This window comes from Pararge aegeria, chromosome 10, assembly GCF_905163445.1.
Source record: "Pararge aegeria chromosome 10, ilParAegt1.1, whole genome shotgun sequence".
NCBI lineage: Eukaryota > Metazoa > Arthropoda > Insecta > Lepidoptera > Nymphalidae > Pararge > Pararge aegeria.
Window position 1 is genome coordinate 11971678 of NC_053189.1, and position 23381 is coordinate 11995058.

At 35.6% G+C, this 23381-nt stretch overlaps 1 protein-coding gene across 1 annotated transcript in view; it reads left to right on the forward strand.

Annotated features, from left to right (window-relative positions):
- LOC120627098 (homeobox protein abdominal-B) overlaps positions 1-23127 on the forward strand; it is a 76215-nt gene extending 53088 nt beyond the window's left edge. Inside the window, exons 3-6 of the mRNA XM_039894946.1 lie at positions 4269-4360; positions 11100-11146; positions 16414-17013; positions 21683-23127. Of these exons, the coding sequence (XP_039750880.1) occupies positions 4350-4360; positions 11100-11146; positions 16414-17013; positions 21683-22074 (1050 nt within the window). The 5' untranslated portion in view covers positions 4269-4349 and the 3' untranslated portion in view covers positions 22075-23127. The remainder of the gene's footprint in view (positions 1-4268; positions 4361-11099; positions 11147-16413; positions 17014-21682) is intronic.
- Positions 23128-23381: the final 254 nt, after the last annotated feature.

Consider the following 23381-nt stretch of genomic DNA (forward strand, 5'->3'; position numbering starts at 1 on the left):
TCATTATATAGTGTAATTACTGAACTAATGAGTCCTTAATTTTTCCTTCTTTAGTTCTTAAGCAAGCATTTAACTACCTAACTTATTAAGGACTGCATACAAATGCTGATGTAATCCGTGGAGGCTGAGTTCCACTGATTGAATTGAATGATTGATCCATTGCTGGACGTAGGTCTTTTGTAAGGATTTCTAAAATCCAGCGACTCCCAGCGAATCGTTTGATGTTGGTCATTTACCTCGTCGGAGGCTGACCAACGCAGCAACGCTGCGTTTACCGCTGCGGAGTCGCCGTTCCAGCATGTAAAACTGACTTCAAAAAAGGAGGGCATTCCGACCGCATATATGCTTTTTTATTTGCGGATAACTTTATCGTTTGGATAATTATTTTTTGTTGGAAAGAAGATACTTCAAAGGTGGTCCCATGATAATTGGATCTCAACTTGCATCGGTTTGACGAGCTAACATAGGCATTACAATGTCATCTAGGTTACTAAAGTAATCTTTAACCTATTCAGCTACTTTTAACTACAATATCCTATAAAACATGCTACTTATAACTAGTGGGTAAGTATTTTACCAAAGATTCGTATAATTTCCAAAAATATTTAATAAAACTTACCTACAAAACCTGATAGGGGTAACAATAGGGTATCCACTCGATTTGATTATATACTTAAAGCTATCATAAAATCGTATTATGTAATGAATAATCAGGTACACATCCTGTTTGCGGAAGCGAAATGAATTCGGCAAATACGGAGGCTCTTCTCCTGCATTTCGAACCCCGTAAATATTTTATGGCCCAGGAAAAAATACACGAACAAATTACGGAAAAATATTGGGAACATTTTTCAATCCTATTCCTTAAGTGGAACAAACGATAAAAATAAATTTAGCGCTTGTGGGCATTTATAGCTGAGATTTCTAGAGCTTTCTTGGAGGGGGGGCATGCCATTTCCCTTCTTGCTAATGGATGCTTCAAGGATGGGAAGGGAAAACCGTTTTATTACTTTTATTGTAAAGAATATTGAAAAAGCTTTTACAATTTGTGAAAAGGTAACAGTGATTACATAATTTTGTTACTATTTTTATTAGATAATACAGTAATAATTAGGGTAAGAGTGGTGTAGCTAATCTTATCCCAAAATTATTTTTTTTTAGAATAAAAGGCTACTAAGCCATATTGCTATATTTTTTCATATATTAAATATTAAAAAGCCTTCTAGAGCCCTAAAAGTCGATATTGATTGGTCATCTCTTGTGTACTTTATGATGAGTGAATTATATTTTGATGAGTGAATCTATAGGTACGTAAGTTTTCAAGAGTTGAAACAAAATTAAACTGTTTTACTGTTCTAAATAACTGAGGTGTCGACAAAATTATCAGATGAACCACCGCCGCTTGACAGTTCGTTAAATTTATAACACCTACCGAATTAAATGGGTGCAGACGAAGATTACTCTCACGTTTGTTGGAAGGACGCTGCTCTTTTTCCAGTTTTTTTTTAAATAAGTATTTTTAGGTATTAAGTAGAAATAACTTTATTTTAAGTATTTTTTTTTTAATTTAAGTTTTATTATTCAATCGTTAGATTTAAACCTTAGTGAGAAATGACATGCTTACAAACTTTGTTTCAAAGTTAAATGTACCTACTAAATTGGAACCTACTACTTAAATGGTACCTACCTACTTATGTATGTGCACTACCTATGCATTGATAACCAGGCCTTAGTATGGATTCGATTAAATTTGCTTTATTTTATTTGATATAGGTAATATAAAATAGAGGACTTTCAAGGGGACAGAGGTCGATCCAGCGCTACCATTTTAGAGATATGCGTACGTTATTTCAAGCAATTAGATATGACTTGCTTTAACTGTGAAGGAGAACCTCGTGGTGAAACCTGTACCTATGAGTTTTCCATAATATTCTCAAAACCGTGGGTCCACCACCCTTACGGCTTAAAACCTTCTCATTCTGAAAGGAGTCCTTTTCCTGTAGGACGCCAGTAATGGGTTGATAAATAAATAAATAAATATACTACGTCATTACACACATCACCATCTAGCCCCAAAGTAAGCGTAGCTTGTGTTATGGGTACGAAGATAGCTGTTGAATATTTTTATGAATATAATACTTATAAATACTTATAATATACAGATAATGATGATGGTGACGATAAGATACTTATGTAATAAATTAGCCAACATAAAAGTATGATGCCCTAGTACTCGAACAAGGTGCGACAATTTATGTAGTTGTAACCTACACAAATTTTTAGCTTTTCATTGCTCAACACAAATGCGCATTTGTCCCTACACATACCGATACAATTTAAAATTGAGTCAGCTGAATGAACCTCTTATGTTATGAAACATGAAAAAGTCAATGGTAATTGGTAGCCTCCGCGTTTTTGTTCCATTTTAAGAACCATCCTACAAAGTTATGTAAACAACGAAAATATTGTCATGTGTAACGATTTGTTTAAAATAACGACCGTGTAAAATGATTTACTCCTACATCGTTTTCCCTGAATAATTTAACAACCAATGGTAAAGAGGGCTACAGAATCATATATTCAAAGGAATTATTATACTCAATGGTAGTAAAATTGTACTTGTTATGCGCATTTGTCTATTTAATTTACTATGGATAAATACGGACTTAACTTACAAAGTAAGGCTACGCGCGAGGTGTAGGCGTGAAAATGATTTTATACGTAAAATAAATTACGTAGGTACCTATATTAGCACGGACAAAGCACAGTATTGAAGGTAATTTACGTAGGTGGTATGTAGGTACTTGATGATACCGCAAAATAAATATGTAGCGCAATAAACATGTGTACTTGTACCTATAGGGAGATATTAATAAATCTGAACATTTTATAGATAGGTAGGTATAACTTATTATGAATGGATATATAGACAGTTAACCTTTGGTGTGCTATAAAACATCTAACTTATAAAAGAGACGTGGCATGTTCTTTAAATAATACTAATAATTTGACGAACATTCAATATAAACAGTTTAATTTAAAAACTAATACAATATTTTGATTGACACCTATTTTTCCTAACCCCTAATGATTTAATATACTGATTATTGAAAATTAAATTTATTGGAATACTAAGCATTTTCTGGTCTTTAGTCGCTAGCTACCATCCTACCAAATAGATAGGTGAATTTTACACGTATCTATTTGGTAACATGGTAGCGATTTTGGGCGTTCCAGTACGATGCCGCCTATAAACTGATACAAACTAGTTACCAGAGTAAAAAAAAACTAAAATCTGCCAAATTTCACAAAATCGAGTAAATCTACTGAACTCGATTATAACTAAAATATAAAAACGTGACGTTACTTTAATCGTGATTTGTGCTATTATAGTTGGTAAAACCAAAAGGCCGCTATCATATCTCTTTATGCCAATGAACACCTAATAACCATCTTAGGATTTTAATTAAAATGTTTTAATCAGTACCTACCTACTAAAGAATTTTAATTCTTTTCTCCATGGTTTATTAACAAGTAAACTGTATATTATATATTACAATGCTTAGAATTTTCAAGTCCCACTTCTTGGCACAGGCGTCATGTCTCAAAGTTACGGGAAAAAAAAGCTTTGACGCACCATGCTGCTCCAATGCCCGTATGGCAAGCTGTAGCGATAATTATTATCGCCACACTAGTGATAAAAAACTGACGAACTAACTTGTTATTTTTTTTCTTCAAGACACACAGTCAGACAACGCTAAATATCTACTTAAATACGGGCTTTGTACCTAAGTAACAACTGCTAATTTCCTAATAGAAAGTAATTTTAAATAGTAGGTAGTAAGTAGAGCTTTTTGTGACAGATCTCGCCCGGAAAATACTACTACACGCGTATTGCTGCAGCCAACGAGCATTGCTGTGTTTCGGTTTGAAGGGCTTGGTTGCCGGTGTTCCTAAGTTATTACAGACACATGAGGCCTAAAACCTACGCCTTAGGTTTATGGACAAAGGGCGGCGCTTATTACGACGAGTGCCTTGCATGCCCGTCGAAGGGTTTGTGTGTTTACAGACAATAGTTTTCTACTTATTTTAAATTGAGCTATCGACTTGGTCCATCAATCATTTCTTTTAAAAACTCCTCTATACTTTAACAAGCGATTTTAGTTCCGACCCACCCCCGAGGAACCCAGGACCACTCAATCTGTAGAGAAATATGCTAACCACTATGCAAACGAGCCAACAGCTAAATATAAACTTTATTTTTCCAGGCGTGTTGCGGGTAAGGCTCGGGCGCGGCGTCCCTCGCGGTCGACCTTACTAACAGGTGAGGCGTCGACGCCACACAGAACATGATACTAAGGTTTGAATATGAACTTTATTTTTACTAGAATAGAGTACATTTTGAGATAGGCTGCATGCCCAGCTTATTTATTGCAATTAGCGCTTGACCTTTTGCACCTCTGCTGCAAATTAGAGAAAACTTAAGCGATTTACTTGAACGCTGAAGGTAGGTAATTTATTTTTATTAATATTTTATTACTATATCTAAATAATAAGAAGTGTTAGATAATACTACTATGTTTCCAGTATTCCTGGGTTCCAGTCTAAACGGCGTAGCTGTGTAATTACAGGCATACGGGGGCATGGATGCATTAATCATAACACAATACCTCAATTCGGTTCTTATGTCAACATTATTAGGTACTCTATATTTAAATAGGTTAATAATATAAATGTAAAACTTTGCCAAAAAGTTTAGAAATATTTTTGTCCATTACAAATATAAGGCTACAGAAATTTTCATAAAATATTGCCCAGAAATATATTGTTTAAGTCTAACATATGTTTCTAATAGAAAGGGAAATCCACTTCTATAAATCTAAGGGAAGAAACTTTTTGCGTTATTTGTATATGATTCAGATTCAAAATTTGGCATCCATCTGATTAAATTACTTGGCAAAATCAGAAGTGACTTACTTTATATTAATTTAATTATTTAGTAAACTATCGTTGCATAGAGCTCTCGGCTGAAAATATAGTGGAAGGTGGTTTTTTTATGTTGTGGAATAAAATTGATAAATCCTGCGAATTTTTCACGATCTAGCATGTGGAAACGATAGACTATCGACACGTAAAAATCTATTAGGTATGTGCGTTTGTGCGTGACTAAGCAGGAGTACAGTGCTGCCAAAATTATACGCGGTTTTTATAGCGAAACTTTTTTGTTCATTTTAATACGTACATCATTTGTTTCGTTCTCACGTTCAGTTTACGTGGATATAAGAATTCAAAGTGAGCTGGTTTTTGTAGTTAGATATAAGGATTTATGCATTCAGACGTGTCTCAGTCCGAATTCACGCAAGCGCATTTGCATTTTTATTGCTTGTAACCTCAGGCTTTGCAAGTTTCACGACAGATTGAAAATGCATATATACCTATATAACATTTTATGCATTCTACATATAACTTATTACACCTGCCTACATTGATCTTAAACTGTATAATCATAGTAATAAAATACTCGTTATGTCAGCAAAAATCTTTCAGTATGTTCGATATTAAATTTATTAATTACGACCTAATAATAGGTTCTCAAGTATTGGTTAATCAGTGCTTAGAACCGAACTTGCTTAACTAGATATCAGTTAATTATTTATTTATTTTAATAAGTTTACTGCATATAAAGGAATTAATTACAGGACCAAATACATACAATTGTCAAGCAAAAGTCGACAGTGATTTCTTCACACTAATATAACTACATGCTAGATAATATATAATTTATGAATACCTTAGATACCTACCTACCTACCTACCTGATGATGATGATGATTAGATACCTAATACAATACAATTTTTCCCTCAATATTTTAGGGTGTTTACGATATTTATAATCCGTTGAGAATATCACAAAGAGATTTTAACATGCATGTTAATAAGTTCTTTAATATGAAAATATTGCAGTATAAAATGTAGTCTTTTGACTTCGCCGCCACGGCAAACTAATTCAATTTCTTAATTTATCGCTCTCCAAATTACATGCGTACGAATAAAACCTCAACAATGTTGCGATTAGTTTATTCATGGTGATATTTTAATTTCTTTATTACATTAGCATATTCAGCACATAAGTAGGTATCTACCAAGGATATTACATTAATTAATATGTAAATTTTACTTTACAATGAAGACATTTGTTAGATGTTTAATGATAGAAAATACCTTCTTTATTTTTAGGATTTATGAGGGACAATCTTTACTGAGCTCTGTGTATCGATAAATACTATTTTCTTGAATAATACAAGATTAAGGCTATTTTTAAAATGCACATCTTATTTAAGGCAACATTGTTTAAATCATAATCAGACAAGAATATTATAAAATGTTGGTACAGATATCTTACTAAAAACATTGATTTATGCACCGAGAATCAAAAAATATCTATATTAATATTATAAAGAGTAAAGATTTTTTTGTTTGTTTATTTGTACTCAATATGCTCTGAATGTACTAGACTTATTCGAACCAGTTCTTCGCCAAAAGAAAGCTACATTATCTCCAAGTAACATTATGCTATATTTCCAAAAAAATTGAAGATTCTTAAGAATATCGGAATAATGTAACTCAAAGTAGCCAAATTTTGTCAATAAAACATGGCGTGCGCTGAGAAAACTATTGATGATAAATAAAAAGTACGTAAATATTAAATTACTCATTATTACGTATAAAAAAGTTCGTTAGGTATAATACGACAAACTATTATAGTTACGTCGCGATAAGTTATAAAAAGATAAGTTAAACAACACCTTTATTGTTGGCTATGATGCTAAACTTGTAACAATAGGTGAGTAGGTGTGAAACTTTATTTAGACTTTACCATCGATCAAAACAATGCGTGCTAAATCAAGATTTAGTCAAAGCAGAACGTTTTAGCTATTGTAATTCTCTGATCAAACATCATATCAGATGATCTATTCCGGGCGATCCGGCGAATCACAATATGTGCCCTTGAAGATAAAATCAGGCGTACATCGACGAATCGAATACTGAATAACAGAGACCACCGGCCGATGGGTAGTTAGTATGTACACCGTGCTTGTATATCCTAAGTGGTACGAGTAAGTGTCAATGTACTGATGGGAAAACATACGCATGTTTCTTACATTGGCATTACAGAGATACCAATTTATCTTGTACGTGTTTATTATAATTATAACAAAACGTAGACAATCGAGTTTGACTTTTTGTTAGTTAAATTATTACAGCAAGGACACATTTACATTAAATAACTGACTTTTGTTTATTGCTGGTTTAACTTTGATACACAATATACTTTTTCAAAACTTAACCAGCAATAAAGTCTACTTTTTCTTTATAGATTATATCGCACAATAGTTATATTTGTTACCATTTTAATTGCTTGATTGATATAGGTGTGCTGATAACTAATTCAAACTAACTATCCAACTAACTTATATTTTGAATTAGTTTTTGGGTAAACATATTTCCATATATTATTGGTATGGATTCAAAAAAAAATGCTTAGGTTCATTTTTGACAGCCATAACTGTAGATTGTGCTTCAGGAACAAAGTAATATATTGATATTTTCGCGAGTTTGAATGTCTCTTGTTTTGACAGAGACGTTGAAGCGTTGTTAAATCGCAGTTGGAATTGCAAATGAATCGGCCGTTTACATCGTGTCGTAAACGCGGTGATATGATCCAGTCAGTTTCGCACCATTAAACTCTTGGACGTCCTCCCCCGATTTTATTGTAAATATGTCTTATGTGACGTAAACACATTCATTCATCTATCTATTATTATTATACATTGTATTCAATATCATCAGCATCTCTTTCAGACAACCTATTAGGTAATGCTTGGACAGTCATCTTCTCGTACCTACTTAGGTACGTTATTTATTTATCAGATCATATTTATGGATATAGTATATATATATTAATCACATAATGACGTCCTGTTAGTTATAATACCCGGGACTGACTTAAGGTGCTCTTCGAGGCACAATGACAATGCCAATTCCTAACTCCGGTTTTGGTACTGGGAATTTATTGGGATTCTTTTACCCCAATAAATTCCCTTACGAACTTTCACTGCATCCGGGAATAGCCGAAGCTTCGCGATCGTGAAATATGCCAACCTGAGCAACGAAGTAGTTTCAAAATACTGATTAAAAATCTAAATTGAAAAATGTAGCTAACATGTTTCAGAATTTCCATAATAGGCCTTTAAAGTTACCTATATTTTGAATTTGCTTTTCAAAATTATTTTTGTGTGGTAGAATTTTTAAAAGAACCGTGGGAGCAGCATTCTTAAGGGTTCATGTGACAAAGATAATGCAGCCCGACAACCGTAATATGCAGCCAAACTTGTCCTGTCACCAGACCTATTGAGTCTTGTATTCTACCATTATAAATTGAACCCCTGTATATTTTTATATGCCGTTTTCGTCTCGTTATAATGATACCAATGCATACACGGAAGGTCCTATTAAAATGGTTTAAATACACTCGTTCAACTGGCTCGCGGCTTGCTTTGGAATTGAGTCGTAAATGTCGACTCGAGTGCACTACGCCATCGTTCTGCTGTCATTTACTCTTGAAAAAATAGTTAACAAAATGTCCGTCTATATTACGATTCACGATAGGGTCTCGAATGAATGAGAATTAGGGAGTAGGGACATACTAAAATATACATGTTTAAGAACTTTAATTGACTATATATAATCTTAATCCACTATTTTGGGACACTTCGGTTAATAAAGTACCTAATTTTTTTTTTTAATAAAGTAATTATATATAAAATCTTTTCACGATTTAAATCTATAGTAAATAATCCAGGATACGCAATTTATGAAATGACGCCACAAAGTAAAAACAATAATTGAATTAAACAAACTGTATTCTACGGCCAAAGAGTTCCATTTCTAGAAGAATCACTAAAAATGGACAAGTCCACAGTTTTTAAGGTAAACTAAGCTCGGCTGCCTACGCAGTCAGAAAAATTAGACAAATTACTGACGTAGAAATAGCTAGGCTGTTTATTTAGCGTACTTTCATAGTGTTATTTCATACGGGATCTTGATATGGCTAAGCTGCTGATACCGAAACTATAGTTATACTTATTGCAGAAAACAGCTGCACGATTAATATATATAAACTTTCATCACGCGAATCCCTTCGTGTGAAGTTTAAAGAAATAGTTATACTTACTGTAGCTTCACAATATATATAATACTACAGTATTTGTAAGACAACATAATAGTCTATATAAACAAAAAGTGGATATAGATGGTCATAAATTAGTGTCATCTGCATATCGTCTGCGAAAGGTACAGAAGCCATTTTTTGGGATTGAGTAGACGCTTTTATTATAATATGATCCCTAAGGTAATATTGGACCTACCAATGTATAAGTTTGAAGAATATGTTAAAACACATTTATTACAGGGAGGTTACAATTGATGAATTTCTTAACGATGAGGTTGCTTGGAAACGTCCGGCTCCGCTGTCACCTCTAGATAGAAAAATGAATGTTGAAATGAAAAATGTAAAGAGTTGATGTTGGAAAAGAGCAACTGTTGAGTTTCTTGCCGGCTTCTTCTCGGTAGAATCTGCCTTCCGAACCGGTGGTAGAGTCACTACAAACAGACAGACTTGACGTTTCAAGTTACAGTTTTGGCCAGTTTCAGAAACTTATACCTTATATAGCATTCTTGTGCTGAGCGCATTGCTTGGAAATATTGATAGACATAAAACGTAAATGGTACCTACATGCAATGCAAAATATTTTTATCTTCTATTTTTACATTCACATGTAGTCCAGTCTGCTTGTTAGTATAATACTGCTTCAAAGGAGACGGTAATACAAACAGGCAGAGGTAAGATGGGAAAATCACAGGCATGTTGGTAAAGAGATTATTAAATCGCTAAGATTTTCCTACAGTTTTAGCGTACGTGAGGTTTCATCTTGTGCGATGATCTGTTTTAAATCAATCATTACGGAAACGCGGGTAATTGTTACAAAGTACAAAACGAAATTTACGACCGCTAACACGTCTAGTAAAGCCAGAGATCGTTAAAGAAAAAAGCCTGTAAACATGTTTTTTTGCGTTCTAACATAAGTAGGTTGCGTTCCACACCCCTTGGAACTTGGAAAAAACCGTGGCAATCGCAAATCACCTATTTTATGTAAACTTCGTGACTTTGCGCCGTATCGAATGACTTAGAAAGGATTTATTTATATTCGTATCGACCGGCTAGAAACTAAAATGGTGGAGCTTTGTCAATGAGCTTGCGGGTGGGGCGTGGTATAGCTCAAAAATAAACTTGTTTGTACCTATAAAAACTATATATGTAGGTATCTAATGTTTAGATACGTTTAAACTAAACTGATATGATTAAATGTATTAGAAACGTTTGAGAAGATAGTGTCATACATTAACATAATTCTGTTATTTAAATGATAACGCTTTAATTAGTTCATTTTAACATGGATTCGTTATAGTACCTAATATGACATTTATTTGACGGCGTAACATAAAATATTTCCATAATTATTTACGTCTGGTTTTTTGTTGATTGGTAGAGCCATGATACAGGTACAGGTAGAGGTGGCATTTTAATTTTTGATTTATTAAAAAAAAAAAAACAAGTTGCTAGTTTCTATTTTGCTGCACGTAAAAGTACCTTTTAGGAGACACTGTTAGCGATATTATTTTTACATATTTAGACTTTACCTACCTAGCAAGCAAGCTTTAATCTTTTGCTTCTTAAGTAGATATACAAGACCGAAAGAATGCTTAACCGTTAATGATTCTAATATTATCTGATAATGATGACTGGGCATTTTAAGAGAGTTTTATTTAGAACTATATTAGAACTTTGGGTAGGTACATATGTTAGACCGCTCTTGCATTATGTTTTTGCTCATAATTAGGTACTTCCTTGACGCCCTAACCTATTTTGACTTGAAGTATGTTATAGCGTTGCTTGTAGAATTGAATATGGTATTTAGCTACGAAGATTATTTTGGTTCCTGTATATTTTTTTAAAATTAAACATACTTTGTTTTCAGATTGCCTTGCCCGTTTACACAAACGTCGCTAGCGAGTTTAAGACAAGGTGAATATTTAATCTTAATATTTCAAAAATCTTATTACACAAGTAGGTCCTACTTTACAGATTTATAAGACCAAGAACCTGTTAAATATAATATCTCTACTAAGCATTGATTCAATCTAAATCCTTCTGAGAAGAATCCAACAAGAAACTCAAAAAAGGTTCTTGGAGAAAAAGTTTTTGGGCTATTTTATTCAGAAATAGAATTAGGTATTTATTTTATGGTTAGACTGTAACGTGCCTAAACAAGATAAGTAAATAAAAATAAATATACAACGACAATACACACATCGCCATCTAGCCCCAAAGTAAGCGTAGCTCGTGTTATGGGTACTAAGATGACTGATGAATATTTTTATGAATAACATACATAAATACTTAGAAGATACATATAAACACTCAGACACTGAAAAACATTCATGCTCACACAAACATTTTCCAGTAGTGGGAATCGAACCCACGGCCTTGGGCTTAGAAAGCAGGGTCGCTGGAAACTGCGCCAATCGGCCATCAAACAAGTTACAATATACTTTTATTTATTTTTTTATAGTAATAATGGACGGACAAAGAAGATGGCTCACCTGATGGGAAGTTGCAAACCATTGGCTATATACAGAGCAACACTTCGCAGGGCAAGCAATTTCTTGTAATTTCTGCAACTTGCTGCCCTGTCTATCGACCTGGGGCGTAATTATTAAGCTTCTTAAGCCTGTGGTTTAACACAGGAAATCACGCCCTTCAGTCCACAACACAGCATTACAACAATTCTGCTTAGCGGCAGAAATAAGCATGGTAGTACTCCCCGGACAAGCTCTGTCACAAAGAGCTCTCCTAATCACTATACATTACACTCAGAATGATATTCTACGAAGGAAATTGGTGTGAAATTGATCAATAAAAATGAAATCGCCGTTGATTTAAATGCAGCTGTTCGAACCCAATGATAAAATCTCCGGTGGAGGCGGTGTTTTCTAAAATGTAAATAATAAAAATCAAGTCCAAGTATCACGAAGTAACCTCGATTCAATCTCCGTGCGTCGATAATACATTTCATGAACCGGTAACTAACAGATTCAGGGTACATAAACTGATAAAAATTTATGATACGTCCGACAAGAGAAAGGTGTATTAAGTTGCAATTAATGCTGACATATTTTTATTTGCATAATGAACTGGAAATAGGTATATAATAACTTTATTTTATAGTTTATATTACATAAATTATATTTTCCGATGATATTTATGTTTTAAGATGATTTCGGTCAGTAGTAGGTATATAATGTTAAATTAAACATCTTTCGTTTTTTAACCCTGGTTTATTGATATAATTGAATGTCTTCATCATCAACCCATCGCCAACTCACTGCAGGGCACGGGTTTTCTCTCAAAATGGGAAAAGGGTTCAGGCCGTAGTCCACCACACTTGGTCTAGTGTGGATTGGTAGACTTCACAAGCTCTTGTGAATTGAACTCTTAAGCACGCGGGTTTTCTCACGATGTTTTCTTGCACCGTTCAAGCAAGTGATGTTTAAGTGATTAAATTAAAAACACACATAACTCCGAAAAATTAGAGGTGCGTGCCGTGGATCGAACTCGTTAACCCCGAAAGAAAAACAAAGCTTTGCCCACTACACTAGCACTGCTCCTAACCTCTGTTCACTTAAATGTGCAATTAACAACGGTGGTATATAGTCTATCCGCTAAAATAATGCGGTCCTTGTGTCTGTCAGTTGGTCATATAAACCATTTAACAGTGGAAATAAGCACAGTGGATATTACTTTAAAAAAATGTTTTCTCATTTATACCTATAACACTAGTTGCTCATAGTACTTATGGACTTTAACTTACCACTCGATCTTAGCTATGCATCCAAATAACATGCTGTACTGAGCATGGTTTATTTGATGAAAGAATATTTTTTTCGTATATAACATTTCTTTGCCTAATAATGACGTTTGGAATAACATGTTCAATTAGTTTCGACACAAAATGCGTTATTGTGGATAGTACATGGCTCCAATACCTATATATATAATATAGTAGTAGGTACAATTAACATAGTATTTACTTATTATGTAGCAGGTCGGTAGAGTTGCTTCTTCTGGCTTGCAATACAAATAATCTAATATAATATTGCTACTGAAATGAAGAAAGCCTTTGTTTGATAGCCTTTTCGTTATATATTATACTGAGAGCTTAATTGCTCAGTTGATTAAATTTATTGAATACTATTCTATTTCGGTACCAACTGGCAGTGGGTAGGTTGACTGACGTAAACCTACTCAGTTACAAAAAAGTAAAAAAATCACGTAAATATTTTTTTTTATTCGTGTTTTTACCTACACTTGGAGGAATAATCAATTTTATAAATTTAAAATGCATATAAAAATTTTCGGAACCGACAGGATTTGAACCTGCGACTCTCGGGCAATTTATAACGTAAATATTTACTTTTCGTTAATACAGAAATATAAAATGCTTTATATTTCTGTATTAACGAAAGGAAGCGTTTGCTGGTTTGTAGGGTAGATTATGTGATACAGGCATTTAAAGGCCTGGATTATTAAATATGTATATATAATCCTCCGCGAAGTATATATCTAAATCGACAGCTCTACCGCTGCTAACGTTTGCTCAAGAAACAGGCGCGAGATAAGAAAGCGCACTTTTATTTACGCATACAGTATGGCCGATCATTGGCCTGGCGTGTTTCCTAACGTAAATATTTATAGACGGGCCGGGCAACGCGCACACTTGTTCCTATGTTTGTTTCTGTCATTCAACACGACTCAAAAGCGTCTTGTTCGCTCTCGATTTCATCTAGATAACTTACGTTTTTTAATCTCACAGTGCTTTCTGTTCGAGTAGCTCTATGTATCCACAAAGAAAATTCCGTTAGGTACAGCTATGTAAACGGTGGACAACGTTTTTTGTTTTTATTTACGACTATTATATGCCTCGATATTGTAATTTAATTTCTTCTCCTTTGTACTTCTAATAAAGTAAAGTGAAAAAAGTAACATTTCGAATTACGGAACTGGGCTCAAAAACCATCCCAGAGCCGTTTCATTAAAAAAAAATATACTGGAAAGTAAGTAAGTTGTAAACTTACCAGTATATTTTTGTAATAAAACGCGGGTGAAAAAGTCTAGTTGAGAAATAAGCATCAGGTGGTGCTGTTTATTTTACGTTGGTTTGTTTGTATGTCCTTTTCTAAAAGATAACTCTAATGCCTCTTTCGTAAAGAAATATTAGTAGATAATAAGTAAGCCTTTTTTGAAGAAATAGGACCAACACATTCTGAACGCAACTGAAATTGTAGAGATGGCAAAGTTAACGTTCTGAAATCTAATCCGGTCATGTCAGTCAGCTCTATTATATACTCCTGGGAGTATAAACTTGTGCTTTTTAAAACACTTTGTTGGGTACCTACCTGCAATGTAACTATTTTGTGGCAGCGAATAAATTCAACCTGTAATCCCCTATTTTAAAACCATAAACACGTAGATACGTAATTTGAAAAATCGGCTTAGCCATGCTGACAGCTCCCTTTGTACAAAATTCGTAATTGCTTGTACACTATACTTAAGTGTGGGAAATTAGTGATCGCATATTTTATTTAGGCAAGTCCTTTTTCAATTATCATGATAATAAGAAATTGTTAACGAAAGTGATAACGTTACTCAGCATGTTATATGTATGTTTTTACTATTGTCCGTCTGACAGATTTTATAGCCGTGTCTTGTGTAAACAGAACATGTACTTACAATAGGTGTGAAATATTGTGAGATTTATCGGGTGTACTTCATTGTTCCCTTTGACTCTATACGTGTAAAGGAAGGGTGTGCCGCGCCGCCTTTGTAAGGTTATGTGTCTTGGATTACTTCAAGGTCTTTGATATCCCCAATTTATACACGCAAGTAGCGTGTAATTAATCTGAAATACAAGTTCGGTAGCCAGAGAAGATCTTATAAAATTGGACTAGATAGAAGGAAGGCATATCTGAAGAAAATTTAAGACGTGCTTGAAAGAGAATAAAATTTGGGGCGAAAAATATAAGGCAGTGTACCACGACCTTGCCATTGACATAAAACAATATATTATAAACTGTCTAGTACTATGATTATTTGTGGTAAAATTAACAGACGATAAAATTAAGTTTATACTCACAATAAAACGTGAGTGAGTTGCCGTCATAAAGTCTCGACTTTTTTATCGGTGGCAACTTGGCGATGGTCGGTGACGCTTGCAGTTTGGTTAAACGGCAGTTTATGGCTATTTTGCCTCCATTAATCGCTTTACTACGCACCCGCGCCGCACCCGCGCTGTGGAGACCTGCCAACCCTTGCCCTTGTTCACTTTGATTGTTTTGTTATCAACACAATTATTTAGGTAACCTAATTATTTTTTTCTTATCTATAAAATCAGTTAACTATTAAATAGAAAAAGGATTTTTTACATTTGAAATAATTTAATTATGTGCCCTTTTTTGAAATAAAAAAGACATAGTAAGGTAGATATAATTTTTTTACTAAACTATTTCTGCCAAAAACAAATGAATAAAAAAAAGAGAAACCTTTTGCGCTTGATAAGGGAAAATAATGAAGAAATAAGTGGATGTAGGGACGACAGTTGCGGGCGGGCGGCCGCCTTCGGGCGCCGCAGCGTTCGTCCGCCCGCCGCTAGATGGAGGCTCGCCGCGCGCCTGTGTGCTGGGTGCCGTGCGCCGCACACCGCCGCGCGCCGCCACTCCGCGCTCGACCGCGCTGCCGATCGCGCGCTTCGTGTTTTTTTACTCCTCATCTTTGCGATCACATTACGATACACTCGCGACTTCTTCTCGCCGAAAGAAAACTACAATCAGTGTTTTGCAGAACTTTCCAGTTGAGAATTATTTCAAGGAAAAAAACTATTCCCGTTAAAAAAAATTATATTTTAATATAAACAACTTTTTCGTGTTACTTGGACTTAATTTTTATGAGATTAACTAGGCTCGTTGAACCGTTGACGTGCAGTTTTCCGAAATTTTTCCAATAGTGTCGGGTCGCTGCGGCCGTCTCTCGTCCGGCCGGCAAGCTAAATTGGGAACCGCGTTTTGACTTTCATGTGCCGCTGCGTGGTCGCGTGTGCGTGTGGTGCGATGTGCCCGCTACGCGCGTAAACTGCCGGCCCGGTTCCTGCTCACCCGTGGCTTGCCCGGCCGCCACCCTGTACCCTGACAACCATGTCGGGGGCCTCGGCGCCTGCGACGGGGCCGCCGTGTCGCCAGCGCCCGCCTCCGGGCACTCCACCGGCCAGGCCTGGTGGAGCATGATGAACGGCGTCGGCGGCGCGCTGTACGAGGAGGCGCACGCGTCGCCCCCGGGTGGCTCGCCGCCGGCTGCACCTGCTGCCGCTCCGCCCTCCGCATCCAGCGCCTCGCCGGCGTCCGTGGGCTCCAACCCGCCCCAGCCGCTGCACATCCCGGCCAAGCGCTACGAGCCCGAGCCGGGCGTCATCCGACACGCGCAGCAGTCCTGGGGCTACCCGCCTGACGCGCCCGCTCCTTTCGAGCACCAGTACCCCACCGGCCCGACGTATTACAACCTGCCGGTCGAGAGGGAGCGCAAATCAGGGCTACCTTTCTGGCCGAGTGGGGGCGAATATAAGCCTTACGCAGATGGCTGCCACCAAGGTTTCACCCAGCCCTGTTGGAATTATCCCTACGGAGCCCCGCGCGGAGACCAGCCGCTGCCCTACGTCAGTGGGGAGGAGCGACGAACCGCTGTCTCCGAGGCATCCGGTTTCTCGCACGATGCCTACGGCCTGCGGAACTACGCACCGGAATCAGTTTCTAGTGCTCCTTATCCGCCTCCGAGCGCTCTACCCGGTTAGTATCTGAACATAAATTTAAGCTGACCTAGAGTTATAAACATTTTCAAACTGAAACCCAACGCCCGGTTATGGCAATCTAATGTTTGTAATCTTTGTAATCAAACTTACCGAAGGCACATGTGCTGCGAAAACATTTCCTAAATTTGTAAACAAATAATAGCCTGAATCTTAAAGTTCGAACGTGTCCATAACATATTCAGTTAATAAATATTATGTTAATGTCTTTATTAAATATCTGTATGTTTAGAGACAAATGAATAGATTAGTAAATAAATATGAGTATAATTTATTATGAGTTAATAAACCTTGACCGTTGTATTTGTGGGTGGTACTGCTGGCCGCTAGATGGCAGTGGCACATCGCGCACACAGCTTCAAGCCGCTTCAATGTGTGCCTGCGTCAGTGTGTGTGACGCACACCGCGGCACGTCTTATGCGTGTGGGTTGTAAGTTTATCATTACCAGCTCCACGCAATGCTGCTGCAAGGGACTGCAGTTTTATGGTCTCTATTTTCGATTGGAATTATGCTAGAATATATTTGAATATCAAAATAAGTTGGCAAATTATTATCCGTATAATTTCAATTGTAACTTATCGTAACGTTTTCTCACAGCGCCATAAATCTGATGAATGAAAGAAACACGTGCTACAAATGTATAAAAACGGGCCGTAAGAATCGTTTTATAGGCAATGTTAAACGGCGCTATACAACCGACGATAAATTAAAGTTTACGTAAAATAAAGCGCCAATAAAAATGTATAACTAATAAATAAACACGATACCTGGGTGTTAAGACAATAAACTGACGATCTTTGAGTAGTAGCAATAAACCAAATATTGCCACAATAAACACTGTTTCAGCTGATGAGGCGATAAAAAACAAACTAGGGTCCGGGGTACTAACACCGCACAGTGCATACGAGTACATTGCCTTACGTAGATTAACATCAATTTTATGATATCGTAAATTCACATCAACGTCATAGACGTAGTAATAATACTGGTTTCTTCCCCAAATCGCTGGTGAGTAGTAATTAGACAGCCTCAAGCTACTACTTGTCAATATGAGAGCAATAAAAAGGCTTCATTCATAAATGGTCGACGCTAGTTCGCTTTCGATTGCCGCCGAACCATAAAGATGGGTTTATCGCGCCTCTGTTACGGCAGAGGTGTAACTTGACATAATTTTGCGTAAAACGTGCATATAATGGGCCATTAAAAGGAAACAATTGTTGAAAAAGTTATACGAGTGTTCACGTCACTTTATGATTGTGTGTTTACGGCCCACCTGAGGTTGACATTGACTTTGATTTGTGCATTTATGGCTTACGAACTGTTTGAAGAACAGTTATGGTCTCTTCGGGAAACAGCCTTCGCGCAAGCCGGTTTAGTTATTAGCCGCCTTTGTAGTGAGGAACATGTTTTATAGAAACATTTACATATCTTACGAATTCATGAAATCCAAAACTGCTTTAATCAATCATATTTTGTAGTAGGTACCTACGTTACGAAATATTTACGGCAGTCAGACAAATCTGTTCTTTATTTAAACTATGTAAGGTGCTATCCAAAGCTTGGAGTCATACCCTTTTTATATTCCTATGGTACACTATGAATTTAAAAAACAAAGTTTTCTAGTTTGGATGGGTTGCGTATGTAATTTAAAGCACGTTGAAAATGTCAAGTTTGTCTGTTTTTAGTGATTTTACCACTGGATTGGAAGTAAGATTTTATCGGAAAGAATACCTAACCCGGTATCAAGAGACTCTTACGCTCTTTTCAATATTAAAATTTACAATACTTGTGAGAAATGAAACCGAAGCCGACAACTTCGAACCAACCTTAACAAAACCATCTACTTTTCCAGATATGACTTACAGCAACATAAATTAATCGATATTATTTTTTAAAATTATCTAGATAAAGAAATTTCAAAAATAAGTAGTTTTATAACAACTTTTTCCAGATTTTCTCATATTTGTTAAAAAAAACTCAACGTGTATTGCAAAATAACCCTCACATTTTAAAGCTAAAACAAAATAAAATGGCAGTCTGCATCGTAGAAGATTTTGAACCTTAAGTCATTGCGATAAGGAAGTTAATTTTATCAAAGGAGTTAGACCGCGGTCTGGTAGGTAACTTTTATGGGCGAAAGGAACCCGCACTTTTATTGCCTCTGATCGCTACCTATCCCACATAATTGACAACTCCACTCGTCATTATGTCCTCTTTAAACAATTGTTGCTTTCCATAGGCATATTCATGTTGATAGCTAAGAAACCAAACCTCTTAATATCTTTCCATGCCCTCCATGGACATAGATACTCATTGTCATCTGAGTAAAAAGAGATAAAATTAATTTCTAGTAAAGCTAAATGTTTAGAATCAGTAACTTGATAAAAGAGTCACAGCGAGAATTTTAAGAAGAGGAACTATTTAACATTTAGTTTTAATACATTGTGATATTTTGCAACACACGACTCAGAGATTTAAATAGCTATCAAAAAATCCTATTATGAAAATTAAGCTTCATTTGCTATACACCGCGAAAAGCAGGAAAATCTGTGTGGTGTAATTTATAATTTGTTCAATCCTTATCCTCCACACCAAACAGATCTTCGGCAATGTACTCTCTACGCACGTATCGCACCGAGACCGGAGCATCCTCAGGAGACGTTGACTTTACAATGTAATTGTTAAGTTCTATTCAATAAAAACATCCTAGTCAATTCAACTGCCACCTGAAACTAATATTGATTAGTTTCAGATGAACAAAGTTATTTTGGACATGTGTTTAAAACTAACGACCAAAATAGAAAATTCATCTTCATCATTAGTCTACTTTACTTAGTCTTATCACATCGGAGTATTTAGGGGATTATTTATTTATTGTTAATGCTATTGACTGAAAGCTGTAAAATATTGTCTTATGCAAAGACACTAGGTAAAAGATAAATTAATACCTTCGAAGTCCAGATACACCTGCACAACCAACAGATTTGCTATTTTATTTGCAGCTATGCCATAACACAAAACTTAATTCAAGTTGAATTATGCCATACTACATCTTCAAATTAAAGTTCACAATAATACTCTGAGATACGTACAAACAACATTTCGGGAAAGTAGGCGACGTTATTGCGGTAGGGCAGTTTTATGAACCGCACGCTTAGGTATCACTCTAATGGCCTCAAAAACGCGGAGAAAGAATTTGGCATCATCGATATTATATCGTATATCCAAGTTTTGCTTCAATATAGAAAGATTAATAAGGAGAAAACTGACTGAGTTGTGGAGAATATAGAATAGTTTTTGTTTTAAAGATTTTAATCTTAAATCTTTGTACGATTTGCAAATGCATTACCTAATTCACCAAAACCACGATACTTCAATGAGACGCTAATTTTTATATGCTTACAAAACTTTAAAAGAAAAATAATTTGCTTGTACTCAGTTTAAAAGTAATAAAGTAAGCTTTATTAGAATTGTTGGGAGACATGTTTTCAGCACAAAGTGTACCTAGGATAAACTTATAACGATGAAGTTACATCTCTGTTTTAACCTACCATTTAGTATAGCTAAAAGTTGGTTAAAGGATTGCAACATACATTACTTGTAATGTAGGATACACTCTTTAAACTATGATGATAAATCTCGAATTTATTTGAAAACTCACATGCAAAGTTGCTAGATTAAGCTACTATAAAACATTGAATTGGTATATTTATTGATTTATGAGAAAGTTAATGTATTTTCCGATGGCCAAGAAAGTCTTATTTTCTTTACTGTGATTTATTACAACACATAAATCTGTTCTCGTGGCAAATGATGTATTTCTATGCGTCTTTACAATGACTATCCATTCTATGTTTGAATTCCACTCACTTTCTTCAATTTCCTTTCTGATCTACGAGTCAAACAGTACTCAATCAATAAGATCTAGAAGAATTTAAAAAAAGTTTTTATAATACTCATTAACTTAAACATTTGTTAAAAGTTTTCGAGGATCTAGATTGCAAATGTAACTTCAAGCAAAGAATAGAGATAGAATTAACGTAGCCATCTATTATGAAAACGATCTTCCGCAATAGGCTTAGACAATGAGGCACTTTTCAACACGAGGTACCGTTCGGAATAATAGGAAATAATGCAGTTCAAGCATCGAATATTGAGAAGGTTGTGGGTCGCATACAAAGTTTATGGGCGATGATCTCATCAAAAGAGCCGCTCACATAAATCGCGCTATATGCATCTTCCTAACGCACCGTGAGCCAGCCTGCAATTGTTTCTTTGAACGTTGCATAGAAATAGCTGGTTATAAGCGAAACGTTCAGTCACGCAGTGCTACGTGTGCATTCGCGGTAATTAAAACCTACAACAATGTAGATATTTTAAAGTAATTTTTCCGAATGACGAATAAATCTTAGTAACCTGCGGCACACATATAGAAAACTGATTAAGTTAAAATGTTTTTAAGTGGGCTTAATTAACATGCGAGCCAATATAACCAAAGCCACTATGTTATTTAATTTTTATTAGGTAGGTACTCGGTAATACTCGAAACGTAGATAAAAACTTATTAACATAGGTATAAATTCGATATTATGACGCTCGTTAAAGTATGTTTGTTGTATTTTAATAACAATTTGTTTTGTACCTTTAGGATCCCTGTCGATGTCAGTTGGAGTTGGCGTCGGTTGCGGATCGAACCCTCTTGATTGGACAGGACAAGTAACTGTGCGTAAAAAACGCAAACCCTATTCAAAGTTCCAGACCCTTGAGTTAGAAAAAGAGTTCCTCTTCAACGCGTACGTCTCGAAGCAAAAGAGATGGGAGCTGGCGCGGAACCTAAATCTTACAGAGAGACAAGTGAAAATATGGTTTCAGAACAGACGGATGAAGAATAAGAAGAACTCGCAGCGGCAAGCGGCGCAGGCGGCTCAAAACAACAACAACAACTCCAACGCTAACAATCACAATCATCATGCGAGCCACCACCATGCGCCGCACCACGTGGCACTTCACCACGCCCCGCCAGCCAAGCATCATCAGTGACCCGCGCCTTTCTCTGGGACCTATCCCCTTCACCACGGTATAGCTAGCTAAATCTGACGGAAGGAAAGTTCCAATAAGGACTCAATTGTGTTGTGCTCGATGGTCGTACTTAAAGATTCGAAAGGTTCGTCCGATGTTCCGATGTTCGCTAGCGAATAGACTTTAAAGGAAGGTTTGCTGTACCGTTCTGTACGTAATGTGGACGCTTCCCGGACTAGTGCCGGTGCGCCGCGTGTCCCAGAGAATCTCACCGTAAGATATAATTATTGTGTTGTCGATTTGTGTATAGTATTAATTACGAAATTATTTTCTGTAATTTTAACGAGACTAAGTACATGAGTAGACGATTCCTGATATTGATAATATTATCTAGTATAGCGCAAACAATGTATTTGAAAATAATTTAAGTATCGAAGCTCGAATGAAATAACAGCATCACCTATGAATTATTGTATTTAGATAGTTTATGGAAATGGAATTTTGTAAAATATTTTGTGAGACTGCTTTATTGTTGTATTCGTATCGCTGTTCAGAGGGTGGTTAAGTCTTGAATAGTTAACTTTTATTTTCGTTACCAAATTGTTGAATTACTCGGGTTGCTTTGGTGGCAGTTGTAGAAATATGTTCGTATGGAGTGCGATGGATATTAGATCGTAGTTTTGTTAATCGGCAGATTGCAGCTGGTTAAGCCTTATACTTAATAACGTAGAGCATCGACGTCGCTTATTCTGATATAAGAAATTAATTAAATCGCAGAATGATCAAATATTTATTACTGTTTATTTTCTCGTCTTATTATTCGTAAATTTTGTTATTTAAAATATCGGTTTCTGACAAAGCTTTAACTCGGTTCCAGTAGAATTATGCATTAAGTTACTGTTATGACTTTTTTGAAATATTGAAGTTGATGTTATAATCAATATAATATTAATTAGGTTATGGGCAAGTGCATTAATACTGTCCTCTATTGACTCATCCTGTTCGCTTAAGCCTGTCTATTGCTTTTTATATTATTTTTTTGTTTTAGTTGGATATTTTATTATTTATTTATACGAAAATAGCAACAATATATGTAATAAATATATTATTATAAGTTGTATTTTGGTCTAGTACATCGAAGTTAAACGTGAATATTAGATGTACGTTGTACAGCTGTTTAAAATTAATGGTGTAATAGATACCTTTATATACAAAATATCTAGTTGCATAAATCATCCCATTGTTAGAATTTAACTATTAAACTTACTACTAGCTACATCTTCCCTATTTTATCTTATATCTATGTAATAAATGTTCTATCGTAAATT